The sequence below is a fragment of the Sander lucioperca genome, chromosome 4, assembly GCF_008315115.2.
Source record: "Sander lucioperca isolate FBNREF2018 chromosome 4, SLUC_FBN_1.2, whole genome shotgun sequence".
Lineage (NCBI taxonomy): Eukaryota > Metazoa > Chordata > Actinopteri > Perciformes > Percidae > Sander > Sander lucioperca.
Genome location: NC_050176.1, coordinates 5,041,840 through 5,056,470, shown reverse-complemented (window position 1 = coordinate 5,056,470; position 14,631 = coordinate 5,041,840). Strand labels below are relative to the sequence as shown.

At 41.3% G+C, this 14,631-nt stretch overlaps 2 protein-coding genes across 17 annotated transcripts in view; one reads left to right on the top strand and one right to left on the bottom strand.

The window, feature by feature from the left end:
• The window catches only part of LOC116039585 (zinc finger protein Aiolos-like), a 67,587-nt gene that overhangs the window by 18,851 nt on the left and 34,105 nt on the right, over positions 1-14,631 (top strand). For 2 of the 9 annotated variants that reach the window (XM_036000683.1, XM_036000682.1), the window contains exons 1-2: positions 11,284-11,490; positions 13,908-14,012. The exons of 4 other annotated variants lie outside the window; for them this stretch is intronic. In XM_036000683.1, the coding sequence (XP_035856576.1) occupies positions 11,353-11,490; positions 13,908-14,012 (243 nt within the window). In that variant the 5' untranslated portion in view covers positions 11,284-11,352. Of the gene's footprint in view, positions 1-11,246; positions 11,491-13,907; positions 14,013-14,631 lie in introns of those variants that run through there. 3 more of the 9 variants (XM_031284476.2, XM_036000691.1, XM_036000689.1) reach the window with 3 other exon arrangements.
• Positions 95-11,506, bottom strand: LOC116039587 (SWI/SNF-related matrix-associated actin-dependent regulator of chromatin subfamily E member 1). Of its 8 annotated transcripts, XR_004897147.1 has the most exons (12): positions 11,260-11,506; positions 10,361-10,411; positions 10,085-10,128; positions 9,541-9,645; positions 8,603-8,683; positions 8,139-8,270; positions 7,755-7,926; positions 3,543-3,715; positions 2,381-2,482; positions 1,579-1,840; positions 475-857; positions 95-444 (listed from the first exon to the last, which is right to left on the bottom strand). XR_004897147.1 is itself a non-coding variant. In XM_031284479.2 (11 exons), the coding sequence occupies exons 2-11, from the start codon at positions 10,365-10,367 to the stop codon at positions 652-654; spliced, it is 1,284 nt and encodes a 427-aa protein (XP_031140339.1). In that variant the 5' UTR covers positions 10,368-10,411; positions 11,260-11,506; the 3' UTR covers positions 95-651. The 8 variants fall into 8 exon arrangements, 7 of the variants coding, with proteins under 7 accessions (XP_031140339.1, XP_031140347.1, XP_031140341.1 ...); XM_031284479.2 differs by having other exon boundaries at positions 95-857; XM_031284487.2 differs by having other exon boundaries at positions 95-857; positions 1,726-1,840.

The following is a 14,631-nucleotide window of genomic DNA, read 5'->3' as shown; positions in this document are numbered from 1 at the left end:
TGTAATACTGATACAGAGAGTAAACAAATATTCTCCTGCCAAGGAGATGGTCAACCAGCTCCACTCTTCACAAGTATGCCAACTTATTTTTTTAAAATTGCAACATGCAAAAATAACAATAAAAGCAACAAGGACACCACAATACAAAGAACAAAGTTAAATATAACACTGAACAATGTTTGTTTAATGTGACGGCTTTTTTCATAAGCCAGTCTTCATTTGCGGCGATCTGGGATCTGCCAGAAAGGGTGCTAGAGATATGTATCAATATGTTCTGAAGAGTGCTTGTATGTATGTGTTCTTCCAAATGGCAATGAGGCCTGTGGAGGAAATATAGTGCTTTCATGTGGGCTTTTGTGGCGCACTTAGCAGCCATTGATTTTAGACTGGACCATTGCTTTGTCGGCTTCAAGTGCTTTACATTTTTCATTTACTTGTAATCAGAGTATGTCTGTGAGCCTCGGTGTTTCCAAACTCAACTAAAACATCATCTTTGCCTCAGGCTTGTTAAACATTAAGCCCATCTGAACATTTTTCGTATGCTTTGACAAACTGAGATGATACTGTGCAATATATGTTATCAGAGCGTGATATCGGAGGCCAACAGACATAATGGCAGCCTTACAGTTCACAGACAGTCACGTGTTGGGCTTAGTGGGCCGCTCTCGCCCTGCTGAGCCCCTCTGATGGCTCACTAGTCGGGGCATCTTCTGTCTGAGCAGAGGTGGTCTCTGAGCCTGTGTTACTGTCACTGGTTCCCTCCTCCATGGCTCCCTCTGGGACGCTCTCCTTGTCCTCTGACACCCCCTCCTCACTGCCTGGATGAGCCTCAAGCTCCTCTGAGGCTTTCGGCTTCCCTGAGTCAAAGAAACAAGAAAATAACATGATGTTAAAAGGGAACTATTATGCATTTCCTTATTTAGTAAGTAATCCCTGTTAACAAAACCTCAGATTCCAGACCGCTCTGAATGCTCCATTTCCAACCATTTTTTTTCTACTCTTGGCTTGAACTGACATCAGCTTGTGACTCCTTTCTTTATATGGTCATGTGCTCCAGGCATGTTACTGCAGTGTTTACATTTTACATACACTGCTACATGCTAATGTCAGGGGAAACCTGTAAACTTGGTTGCAGATTACTCCCCAATTTCTGGTCGCATTACTACTGGAACATGTCCGGTTGTGTGATTTTGGTCAAAATCTTTTATTGGGGATTTTTCAAATGGTAGAAAGTGCCGCTATACTAATACTATACGTTACAGAAATGGCGAGATCACAGATGGGGAAGACTCGGAAACGCTGACCAATCAGAGCAGACTGGGCTTTATCAGGAGGGGGGCTTAAAGAGACAGGCGCTCCAGCAGAGCCTCTCATATAGAGGGTGAATACAGCTACAGCAGCCATGTTGGGCAGTATGAGAAAAATAAAGTGTTTTTTGAACATTAAAGCACGTAAACATGTTCTAGTAGAATACAAGAACCTGAAAATGAGCATAATAGGTCCCCATTTAAAAAACATGAAACCCTGCAAGAGAGCCAGATAGCACCAAAGCTGTAAATAAAGGCCAGTGTGGCCCACCTGGTGTATCTGGGGTGTTGGATTCTGCATCCTCGCCTTCTTTGTTGCTACTTTCACTTAGAGAATTTTGCTGGGACTTGTTGCCATGTGTTGCACAAATGTGTTTCTCTTCTTCTGCTAAGACACAGGTGGGAGCCTCTCTTGCACCTCTGTCTCCTGCATCCTTGTCACGGTCTGCCATCCGTTTGCGGGCTGCCTCTTCTGCTGCAGCAATCTCTGCAGAAATCTTCTCCATGTCCACTTCCACCTTCATACAGCACAGCTTTAAAGTACAGTAATGGAGAAATTAATGTAGGAAGGTGAAAATAATTGCTGCACTCGAGTGTACTGAGCGTGCTCATTAGAATAATATTTTTTCACTATACAAAGTTCAGTATTGGTTGAACATGCATGTGCAGGTTGGGCACAAAGGAACAACTTACTTAATGTAACTGAATGAGTTCTGCTCAACTACAACAACATGTTCAGTCTTGAAAATGCTACTTCTCAGCCAGTGAATGGATGCTGTGAGAAGCTCTGTAAAGGATAAATGGCGCCGCCTGTTGTGAACAGTGGACAGTGCATTGAACTGCACAGTGCTGCATCTCATTTCAAAACAAAAGTTGTTATGGGTGGTACAAATTGTAAACGGTGACAGCTCTATGATTGCCAGAACATGTGAGAGGAGTTAGCAGCAGCTGGTGGCTGTAAGGCGGACGTAGACTGGCACCTAACCAGAGCTGCACATTGTACAGATAAACATGCATAATGAAGCTTGCGTGCGAGTAAGCGACGACCAAGCTCGATGTAAAAGACGGCGTACCCTTTTGAGCTCATTAGTGAAGGACTCTGTGGCTTCGATGAATTTTCTTTTCTTATCCTGGTGGCGGTCTTCAATCTGAAGCAACTCTGCCTCTAACTTTCTCTGTGACACAAGACACACAGGCACCACGGTTATTACCAGGGTGCGATTTTCCCCGGGGGATGCGTGGGATTTCCCCCATTCTGGTCTACATATCCCTGCCTCTGCTGAATTATTTATATCCCTGGTGGGGACAAAAGGTATCCCCACCTCAAAGTGATCAACGCTACTTCACCAATAGACCATTGTATTCTATACCTAAAGTAGAAAGTAAAGGGCTGTAACGTACAGCAACCAACAATGAACAGTCTATAGTGTGATAGTCGTAGCAGTTGCTGGTTGTATTTAGCCGCTACAGAGCTCAGGGACGCCGGCTACCAGCGGCAGTTGTTTAGCCGCCAATAGGTGACTGTGAGCCGGCTACAGGCACCGCCAGATGATGCTCCTTTCAGGGGCTGTGGTGGAGTTTAGCCAGAATAAGTGAACGTTACGCGACGATGACAGTTAAGTTTATGCATCAAAAGGACTGGTTAAGTTTAGGAAAAAGATGGTGGTTTGGATTAATTCAATTCAATTCAATTTTATTTATAGTATCAAATCATAACAAGAGTTATCTCGAGACACTTTACAGATAGAGTAGGTCTAGACCAAACTCTGTAGTTTACGAAGCCCCAACTATTACAGTGGTTGCCTCAAGAGCAAGCATTAGCAGTAGCTATTGCGACAGTGGCAAGGAAAAACTCCCTTTTTTGTTAGGAAGAAACCTCGGACAGACCCAGACTCTTGGTAGGCGGTGTCTGACGGCACCAGTTGGGGATTGAAACACTCCCGAGGAACGGACGAGCGTTTCCTGGGTGAAAGTATTTTGTTTTCACCGTGAAGTGAACTCCGCTCTCGGGCTTGAAAGCGCTGTGTTTTATGTTGACACCACGTTGTGCTATTTCAATTTGGCATCCCTGGCCGAGTGGCACTATCCATGGTATTGGCAGGGGGATTTCATTCTTTCTTTTGCTCTTTTCACAAATCGCACCCTGGTAATTACATCATTAACTCATAAAAAAACAAAGCCGTCTGCTAAATGCCATCACTGTGTGAAGATTAGAAGGCCACAACTTGATCATACCTGGTGTACCATCAAAGACTGGACCTGGCGTTTGAGGACCTGCATGCGAGCCGTGGTAACAACTGACCGCACGTCTGGGACCACGCTCTCACTGAGGATCTCGCTGATCAGACGGTGGTTGCGTTGGAAACGAGCTGCAGCTGAGTGCTTCATAGAAAACCCGTCGTCGTAATCTGAAGACATAAAAAAAAAAAACATCGGAGTTGATTCGACTGTCCTAGAAATAGATTTTCTTGCACCTGTCAAAAGACAAAGAAACAGATGTGTTCCACACTCACCATCCACAAGTATGAGAGGCTTCAGCAAACTACGGCACACGTCATACAAACCAAAATTATGCAAATACTGCTGTATCAAAACACTATAAACATGAGGATACTGCTCAATACTTACAGAGTTGGAGTTAAGTATAGGCCATTATGTCAATATACATCCTTAACCAAAGCAGAGCTGTTACTGTTACGTGAATGGGACAAGCGGTTAATTATAACTAATTATAATACTTAATAAGTGTAAGTGGACAAGGTGTAGTCTGCAATTTGTCAGCAAATATTCTTCTTTGTCTTCAATGTATACTCCATTGCCATTTAAATACAGGATCATAGTGCAAGAAGATAAAGACATTTAAGACAATAATCATCCCTAGGTACTTTTCCCACACTGCAGTGACACAAAAGTATGTCCAGATGGATTCTCTTTTTTCTTTTTCTTTTTAAATGCATTCACAATAAAATAAAGAACTAAAGTACAAGCATATTTGGCAGTGATTACAGCTTTAGATCTGGCTGTATTTGTGTTCGTTTTGGTATATTTATATTTGACAATGGCCTCCCATTCTTCTTTGCTCAGGCTTTATTAGGATGTATGGAGAGCACTGTATATGTGTAACACTATCCTCAAATCACTTAGATTTCCAATAGAAGTATAGACCCAATCCAGGAGAACATTGTGTAAAAAAAAAAAAAAATCACGTGTTACTTTTTAAGTACAAGTTCTGTAAATTACAGCGTTGAAAACGTTCTTCACCAACAGCGTTGTTGTTGTTGTTATGGAAACACTTGAGGCTTGTTTGGTAGATTCAGATGTAATAACTAATAATAATGTTACAGAGGATCTATAAGATCATGAAAGTATTAACTGATATTTGATTGCACAGAAATTCCTTTTATTGATAATTTGGACATTTAAAAGGAATGAACAGACCAATCTATATATTGGATTTTAAAAATCAGTTAGCCGTTTTTAGGTAACTATATACAGTAGCTGGATTACCTGTATATTGTAGCTCAATCTGCATTATATTTATTTACCAATTGGTTCCCCTTTTATATTTCCATTTGCCAACAGTTCAACACTACCATATACGAGGCACTCCTTTTTGACTTGCTAAACCTCTCTGTGATGCAACAAGAGCTCTCATCACCTAAACTTGTCGCTGCTGTGCAAACCATGTGTGCACCCTTGAAACTTTCCAGAGAGCAGAAATGAATCTCATCTGCCATGCTGAGAGTTTCAAAGGTGCTTAAGTAGTTGGTCTAACACCACAACAGGAAACAGTCAGGGGAGGTAATACATTCTGAAGCTTGTGTGTGTGAGAAGTAAGCTCCTCTTCTGATCACAAATTCAGTAGAATTCAGTCTTAACTAATCCGTGGGACTTGCAATTTTTCACATTTTACAACAACACTGCACTCTGAGTAGGGCTGCACGAGTCATCTAATCGCAATCGTGATGTCACTCTGTGCGATTTGAGTATCCTAAAAAAAAAAAAAAAAGGTGTGCTGTGTGCGTGACACTCTGTGTGCACTCCACGTTGTAACAGCCTTCACTTTACCGACAGTATTAACAACAGCTGAAGCCGCCGTGTCTTAAGAAGCTTGGTGTTCTCTGTTAACTCACTTTACATCGTCTTACATCGCTTTTCCCTCACACAGCCGCTACTCTACTCCGACACCGCTCACGGTCGCTCTCCTCGCCTGTCGTTCTCGCTCTTACTAATGCCCGATTTATGGTTCTGTGTTGAATCTATGTTGAATCAGCCCTCTGAATTATGCTACCCCATGGATGTACTAAACTGCTCATATTATGCTTTTTGGCTTTTTCCCTTTTCTTTATTGCGTTATATATTTTACTGTGCATGTTATAGGTTTACAAAGTGAAAAAGCCCAAAGTCCACCCCAAAGGGACTTACCATCTCCAACAGAAAACAATGTTCACAAACTGCTCCAAACAGCTCTATTGTAGTCCAGCCTTTACTTCAGAGACAAACGTGCCTCACTTTGTAACACACGTTATAATGCTCGCCTAGCTGCTAGCATGGCACGCCCTCATACTCTGCTTCTGACTGGCTAGTAGTCCTTACCTAGCTACTGCACATGTGTGACTCCCAACAAAGATGGAACAGAAGTGTGAGGCCTCACTCTGTAGCTAAAACAGAGAGCTCAACACACAGGGTGAAAAGAGGAGCTGCAGCAGTACAACAAAAATATGGTGTTTTCACATAAACCTATTCTGGTACAACCTCTAAATACAATTTATGAACCTGAAAATGAGCATAATATGAGCCCTAGTGTCAGAAGTGTAGAGGGGTTCAGAGTATGCAGACAACCGAGGTTGTACAAAGTATATTTTGTAACTTAATCATGAGTTCTTGTATTACACCCATCTAGAATATCATCGTTTATAAGGGCATACAAAATGTATTAATTTAATAAGAATTTGTATTTTTGTTATTTAATTTTCTAAAATATTAAGTTTTGCACAGTATTGCACATTTGTGTTTGTGTATTTCTTCTAATGCTCGTTTGACTATGTTCAAGTTAAAAAATACACATATCAAAATTTTTGTAGCTTATTTTCTGCATTTGCCTCGATAATCGATAAAGTAAACTCATGATAACATTATATCGCAAAGTATTGTAAATCGCAATCGCAATATGACTTTTTCTCCAAATGGTGCAGCCCTAACTGAGTGATTAATCTTGTTTCAGATTATTTTGCAAGACAGATTTTGAAGTACAACATGGCACCTCCTGAACGCCAAATATTGTCCCGATTAAATTACAACCATGACAAATATAGCTAATTTAGTTTTGCTGGTTAGTTCTTCTGCTGAAAGTAACCATAATGCAGACTTCTCACGTGCATGATAAATCTATTGTAGGAGCCACATACTGTATGTTGTTTATGATCTCATTTATATTATTCATTGATTATTATATTGTGCACTTATATTGTAGGTGGTGGGCGTTTTCATCGTGGTTTGAGCGGAAGTGATAACAGTATATTTGTTTGCTTCACCTGTTCACCTGGGTTTTTTGGGCTTTGACAGAGAGGGGGTGAGCCTGGGAGCGAACACTTTCTGTTGACCGCCGCACTAACGCACTTATTTTGACTCATAAAGTAACCTTACATTTGGTAACTGCAGTGCTAGTTGTATTTTACGTGTGGAGGAATAAATCATTGCAATACAATCTCGAGCGCGTCACAGTGTGTTTATGCATCTCTCAGTGTTTAGTCCCTCGCGGCAGCACTTTGTTGGACTGCTTACAGCCGCAACATCTATCTTTTGATTTTATGTGTCTAACAGGCACGTCATCTCTGATTTTTGTTCTTCTGATGTTTTGATGAAACCGGTATATGGCAGCAGCTTAGAGTAGAATGTCTTTAAGACTGTATTTATTAATATAGCACAATCTCTGAGTATTTAGCCACCCAAAGAGCTAAATCTTATTTAATCATTGACGTGCGTGCAGTCTGTGGAGAACAGAACCCACTGGGATACCAGCTCTGACATTTTTATGGTCTGGGGTGTTTCTAAATAGCAATTGGTTTTATCTGTAGTTTTCCTGTACATCATTATCTTCCACTGTAACCTAGCCGGACCCCAGACAGGCATCATTTCCTTGAGGTGGGTGTAACTCAAACGTCTTCTTCTGGCTTGTGTATCTAACATGTCTGCGCGTCAGTCTTTAAAACAACAGAGAAAGGAATGTTAATTTTGCAATTATGTCTAAACCAATGCCAAGAATATTACAAAATGTAAACAGTTGTGCAAAACAAAGAGAAATGTTGTTCCATTTTGCAGCTTAGAAGCAGTGTGTGTGTGTGTGTGTGTGTGTGTGTGTGAGGGGGGGGGGGGGGGGGCCTGGTAGCTCTGTGTTGTCGTGCTACAGTAATTACAGCTCTGTCACAGGGAGCCTAGTAGCCTTACCATCTGGATCCTCCGCTGGCTGAATGCTCATGTAGGGCTCGCCCTTGTCCAGTCTGGACTGCCTTTGGCGGCTCTCCTCTTCCAGAGCTGCCTCGGCTCGGCTTTTTGCACTGACGTAAGCCAGGTAGGCTGGCGAGTTGTGATAGGCCTTCATGCTCTCATTATACTCAATCTACGGTTGAAGAGATGACAGGAATGACGAGGAAACTGAGATGACAAGCAGACACAACACGGGCCCTTGTTTCTATCAACTACTACATAATAAGGAAAGAGGACTGTTAGAAAGGCAGGAACGATGACAGGAGGGACCCACAACAGTTGGAGACACATCTACTGGTCACCCATCAGAAAACCCCCATAAACACCCCTTGTAAAACAACCAACCTTCTCTGCTTCGTAGTCATTCAAATAATCCTGTTTCTCCTCATCAGTGAGGTCCCTCCACATGCCACCGATTATCTTCCCAATTTCCCATAGCTTCAGATCAGGATTGGAGGCTTTTACTTGATCCCAAACCTGGTGATGAGAACCAGACATGGGTGTGGGGTTGGGTTGGAGGGGCTATAAATGGTTATCTCTTTGCAGAGAGGTCACAAACCAGAGGAGGCCGTGTGCTTTAAACTTCATCTCCATGGTGATAAATCCCACTGTGTGATGTGGACAGTCCTAGCTAAGACCTGGCTTGATTTGGCTTCACACCTACCTTGATAAACAACTATTAGTGTCTGAAGCAAAATGCATGTCTTACTTCCTCTGAGCTGATGGAATATCTTAAAAGCAAAGCATCCCTTTCTTCCAACAGAGCACATGATGATGCAAAAGGCAGCAGTCACACACTGTGTACTTACCTTACGACTATATCTCATATATGGCATCAATGGCTTATCAGGTGGCTTGGGTGGCTTTGGGATATTTATTCCAGAGGAATTCTGGTAAAGAAAGGAAAAAGTCACCTTAAGGCACGGTTGCTGTGGAGTTCTCAGGCAACCATTTAAACACTCTTGCTAGGCTGAGTACAGCTTATGAAATTACATGCAGGTGCATGGTTATGTAATTTGACATGAAACTGTTAAAAAATGTGACTTAAAATCAAATACAAGATGCATCAAAGTAATTTCTTATCACTTCAATTAACTTGATTTAATTAATGACAGTTTGAGGCCATGCACAAGTCAGGAACCCCACAGAGTACAATGGAATAGCGCTGACTGTGACAAAAATACAAAAAAGCTCACTTAAGCTGAGATTTGCCCATATTGCCATTACCAGAGTCAGCCAACCACAGCTTGCATGCAGCGACTAAATTACTGTTCAGCAGCCAGAGTCATGCAGCAGGTCTGTAATACCATGGCAACACTGATGGCATGGGTTACTTTATATGGCTGTCAGAAATGCAGACTTAGAAAGGCAGGTGGAATTTAAATACACACTCTTAGCCAGCCTGCACTGTGATGGAGACCGCAGAGGGAGTTTGGAGGGACACGCATTTCAGATTCATTCTCAGTGATGGAATGAGTTAGGCTTCTCATACTGACTATTCTGCAGCATCCACTCTTTGGACAAATACTGTATATCTAATCTCATGCTCTGAACAAAGCAAAGGTTGACCTTGTGAAAAGCTCCAAAGATGCACAGAGGTTTCTGCAGTGTCTTTCTTTGACTAAGCAAGCTGATTATCGTTTAAAACCTGAACTGTAAAAGTGAGCTGTTAGAGATTTTAATTTCTCCACTTGGGCCTGCCTAACATTTTTAGTCCCCGTCGTTTTCTCTATGTTAATATTCATACCGTTACCCGACTGTTGCTGCTTTGGCTCCCTCCCAGTCTGTAGTTGTTGTAGGCCAGATGGCTGTATGGGTTGTACCCCACAAACCCGGCAGTGTTGGGCATTTGCTGATGGAAATAAATGAGACAGAAATATGAATGAGAAATGACATAAAAGGAGAGGGAAAACCCCAAGACAAAACAAATTAAAGAAACCAATGAAAAAAGCCGGTAAAATGCAAATTAAAAAAACTTGCATTCATGCTGAGGCTATAAGGAAATTCAGAAGCAGTGGTGTATCAGCACATCAGTCTGTGCCACTGAAAGGGGTTGTGGATTCAACAAAAAAAAGATGATCTCTTATCATATATATATATATATATATATATATATATATATATATATATATATATATATATATATATATATATTATTTATTTTTTTTTTTTAATCGTGTACTAATAGCATGTACGAAAATGAAGTCTCCAAACAGCAACATAAGCTCAACTTGTGATACCTAAATAATATTTGGTGTCTTTAAATACAGTCTATGGTTAGGAATACTTACAGTTGTAGGGGCAGGGGGAGGGGGAGGGGCATAGGATGGTCTCTCTGTTGTGAAAGAAAAGGTCCAAATGAAACCAGTATTATTTCTAATGCTCCAACTTAATTCTGAGTTAATCCTCATTATGTTCCAGTGATTTCTTAAATAAAATTACTTTATTTCATTATGGTATCACTTAACATGGATTTATGGAAACAGCAGGTCGGATGTATCTGAACATGCATCACTTACAAAGAGAGCTTTATATCACAACTAGCTAAAACCCTTCCCGATCCTTACTTGACATCTTTGCAGAGGGGAGGAGGTATCAGTCTATTCCAGGCATTGGCTCTGTAATAAACACATTTTAGAGTGTATCCTACTCCTTTTTTTTCATCTCGTATTGATGATGAGATGACTTGTGTGCACAGGGTGGTTCATACTTAGCTAGCACCAAACAAAGATATGCCGATGTTGATGTTGGCTAGAAACGACGTTAATTAACGTTAGCTGAATGTCGCTATGACCGCTTTCAGGCAAGATTGTTGGATATAACGTTAACTTCCAAGCCATTTCATGTTGGCAAAAGAAATGGTATCAATAACTGCGTTGTACTGTTTTAGGTCGCATGAAACGCTAAAGACCTTATGACTATTTGGATATTTTAAGAGGTGGAAATAGCACTGGTAGTTGACGTTAGGACTGACTGCTAGTGCTACATCTCTGTGGCATCCAATAACGTTACACGTGCTGACACTTAGCTTGCAAGCTAACGTTAGCATGTATTCATGCTAGCTAGTAGCTAGTGATCTAGCTACTGTTGTTTCTCCTTAGCTAGCTAGGTTAGCTAGTGTGCAGCCAACGCCAGCAATACGTAGAGCGTTAGCTAGTTAGCATGCGTGACTTTAGCTAACTGTAACGGTAATTATGTTATAGCTACCAGTAGCCAGATATCCGATGCTTTGTCGTTAGCCTGGTTCATCATCAGCTTAATTAACGTTAGCTGGTCTAAATAACCAACAGGCTGGCGGTTAGCTGGTTACGTAGCTTAGCTAACGTTACATGAAAAGGAAAATCAATGAGATATTATTAGCATGCAACGTCAGGTCAAACCAACACATCTAGAGATATACACATTCCCATAGATTTTGATGGTGACAAGCAAGCATGTATACTAAAATGATGGCCAGAAAACTCACCCTAAAACCTTTTGCCCCCACCACAGTTGTGGCTTTGACAGGGAAGGCTAACCCACCTAGCTAGCTCAGAGAAACAGTCCCCACAATCAACGAATGAAATGGGGTCCACTCGTAAGATTGCTGCAGAATCTTCCAGAATTGAACCCCCACCCTCTCCTCATTACAGATTGCCTTGCCTCGATGCTAATGCTCATCGCCCTCAACTGTCACTGCTGCAGCTCTCATTTATTGGTATGACAGCAGAAACATCTTTCTCCTCAAGAACAGTCATTCCATTCAGATAAAAGAGAAGGTAACATTACAGCGCAGCTAAATAGGATTTTGCCTGCATAGCTTTATCTTTAAGATATGCTTCATCACAAGACTTGTCAGAAACATAATGTAGCACGTTTACTCCTGAGTTGTATAGAAGCAAAAAGCTGAACCATATTGTCATCTTGACTGCAAAATACATCACTTCATGTAAACAGTGCCATGTCAGTGCAGGTGTTCTACAGTACACCCATTTCATTTTACAAGCTAATAATCTCAGGCTATGTGTGTATATATATATATATATATATATATATATATATATATATATATATATATATATATATATATACACAGTGAGGAAAATAAGTATTTGAACACCCTGCTATTTTGCAAGTTCTCCCACTTAGAAATCATGGAGGGGTCTGAAATTGTCATCGTAGGTGCATGTCCACTGTGAGAGAAAAAAAATCCAGAAATCACAATGTATGATTTTCTAACTATTTATTTGTATGATACAGCTGCAAATAAGTATTTGAACACCTGAGAAAATCAATGTTAATATTTGGTACAGTAGCCTTTATTTGCAATTACAGAGGTCAAACGTTTCCTGTAGTTTTTCACCAGGTTTGCACACACATCAGGAGGGATTTTGGCCCACTCCTCCACACAGATCTTCTCTAGATCAGTCAGGTTTCTGGGCTGTCGCTGAGAAACACGGAGTTTGAGCTCCCTCCAAAGATTCTCTATTGGGTTTAGGTCTGCAGACTGGCTAGGCCACGCCAGAACCTTGATATGCTTCTTACAGAGCCACTCCTTGGTTATCCTGGCTGTGTGCCTCGGGTCATTGTCATGTTGGAAGACCCAGCCTCGACCCATCTTCAATGCTCTAACTGAGGGAAGGAGGTTGTTCCCCAAAATCTCGCAATACATGGCCCCAGTCATCCTCTCCTTAATACAGTGCAGTCGCCCTTCCCATGTGCAGAAAAACACCCCCAAAGCATGATGCTACCACCCCCATGCTTCACAGTAGGGATGGTGTTCTTGGGATGGTACTCATCATTCTTCTTCCTCCAAACACGGTTAGTGGAATTATGACCAAAAAGTTCTATTTTGGTCTCATCTGACCACATGACTTTCTCCCATGACTCCTCTGGATCATCCAAATGGTCATTGGCAAACTTAAGACGGGCCTTGACATGTGCTGGTTTAAGCAGGGGAACCTTCCGTGCCATGCATGATTTCAAACCATGACGTCTTAGTGTATTAACAACAGTAACCTTGGAAACGGTGGTCCCAGCTCTTTTCAGGTCATTGACCATTTCCTCCCGTGTAGTTCTGGGCTGATTTCTCACCTTTCTTAGGATCATTGAGACCCCACGAGGTGAGATCTTGCATGGAGCCCCAGTCCGAGGGAGATTGACAGTCATGTTTAGCTTATTCCATTTTCTAATGATTGCTCCAACAGTGGACCTTTTTACACCAAGCTGCTTGGCAATTTCCCCGTAGCCCTTTCCAGCCTTGTGGAGGTGTACAATTTTGTCTCTAGTGTCTTTGGACAGCTCTTTGGTCTTGGCCATGTTAGTAGTTGGATTCTTACTGATTGTATGGGGTGGACAGGTGTCTTTATGCAGCAAACGTCCTCAAACAGGTGCATCGAATTTAGGATAATAAATGGAGTGGAGGTGGACATTTTAAAGGCAGACTAACAGGTCTTTGAGGGTCAGAATTCTAGCTGATAGACAGGTGTTCAAATACTTATTTGCAGCTGTATCAAACAAATAAATAGTTAAAAAATCATATATTGTGATTTCTGGATTTTTTTTTTAGATTATGTCTCTCACAGTGGACATGCACCTACCATGACAATTTCAGACCCCTCCATGATTTCTAAGTGGGAGAACTTGCAAAATAGCAGGGTGTTCAAATACTTATTTTCCTCACTGTAAATATATAAAAAAAATTTTGAAAGAAGGAATTATTATGTGACCATACCATAAGTTGCATTATGGAGGCTTCACAGGCCACTAAGCTTTTGAGAAAATCAAGGTTGCCCTATTCACTATTCCCTTGTTGTTAGAACTGAAATACTTTGCATTCTTGTTCCCATTGTTTGAGAGCCGTCTAGGTCAAAAGTTGTAATAGTGTGTCCCCTAAAGATAACAATCCAAAGCCTGTAGGATTTAGCCTTCATCTCTGTCCATTCAACCTGAATAGTACTTGTTTTGGATTTGTTAATTGATTGTGTTCATTGTGACCACGTTTTTTTCTGTTTACACTGCACACGTGAGAGCTTATTTTATTTCTGCTTGACCTGCATCCTGTATAATATGCATGTAGACACTGTTGTGATCTCATCTGCAGGTGTGGTGCTTCATGCTCTATTCATTGACCAGGCATGGGTCAGAAAGCTGTACAGATGGGGCGGGGAGCGGATTCCACACCAAGCATGGCCAGGACCTTGTTTAGCATTGGACACCTGTGATGGAGTACATTTGGAGGTAGGGTGGAGGTCACATGCCTCCTGTAAGCTACTGTGCAGGTTTAACACATACACTCACACAGGGCCTCCCAGGCACAGCTGTTGGATTGTGGATTCCTAGGGGCAGAACGGGGGCCTGTGACATTTTGAATCAATCAGAGGAAAACCCGTAAAGCTCTTCTTGTAATGCAGCTTCAAAACCAGTTCTTAAGCCTGTAGAGCTCCTCAAAATAGACTCAGGCAGTGGAACTAAGCAGACTTGAAAGTTTACTCTGGTGGTGGATGGTGGAGGTATTTTTAGAAGCTGCTGCAGGCAGATTATTATGATGTATCATTCCAGAGGTATTCCTTGGACAAATGCCTTGAGTATTACCATTAACTTTTTGCTGATTTGGAATCCAAAGGTGGACAATGCTGTAGTTCACTTACCAAGCAAATCACATACAAGCATTTAAAAATTGTCAGATACTATTGATTCCTCTTATAACACTACTGCTACCATTTGCTACTGGATTATTGAAGGAGATACTATTATTTTAGAGTTAGAAAATCTAATAATATGTATATGTGTTATTTCAAAATAAACATTATATAAACCTTTATACAAACATTATATAAACACCTTTAACTCATTTAGA

Excerpts from the sequence above, each read along its gene's own strand:
- LOC116039587 (XM_031284479.2), bottom strand. Across the intron at positions 8,684-9,540 it reads GCAGCAACAGTCGGGTAACG|AATTCCTCTGGAATAAATAT; the intron begins GTATGAATATTA and ends TTTCTTTACCAG. Across the intron at positions 3,716-7,754 it reads GCCAGCGGAGGATCCAGATG|ATTACGACGACGGGTTTTCT; the intron begins GTAAGGCTACTA and ends TTATGTCTTCAG.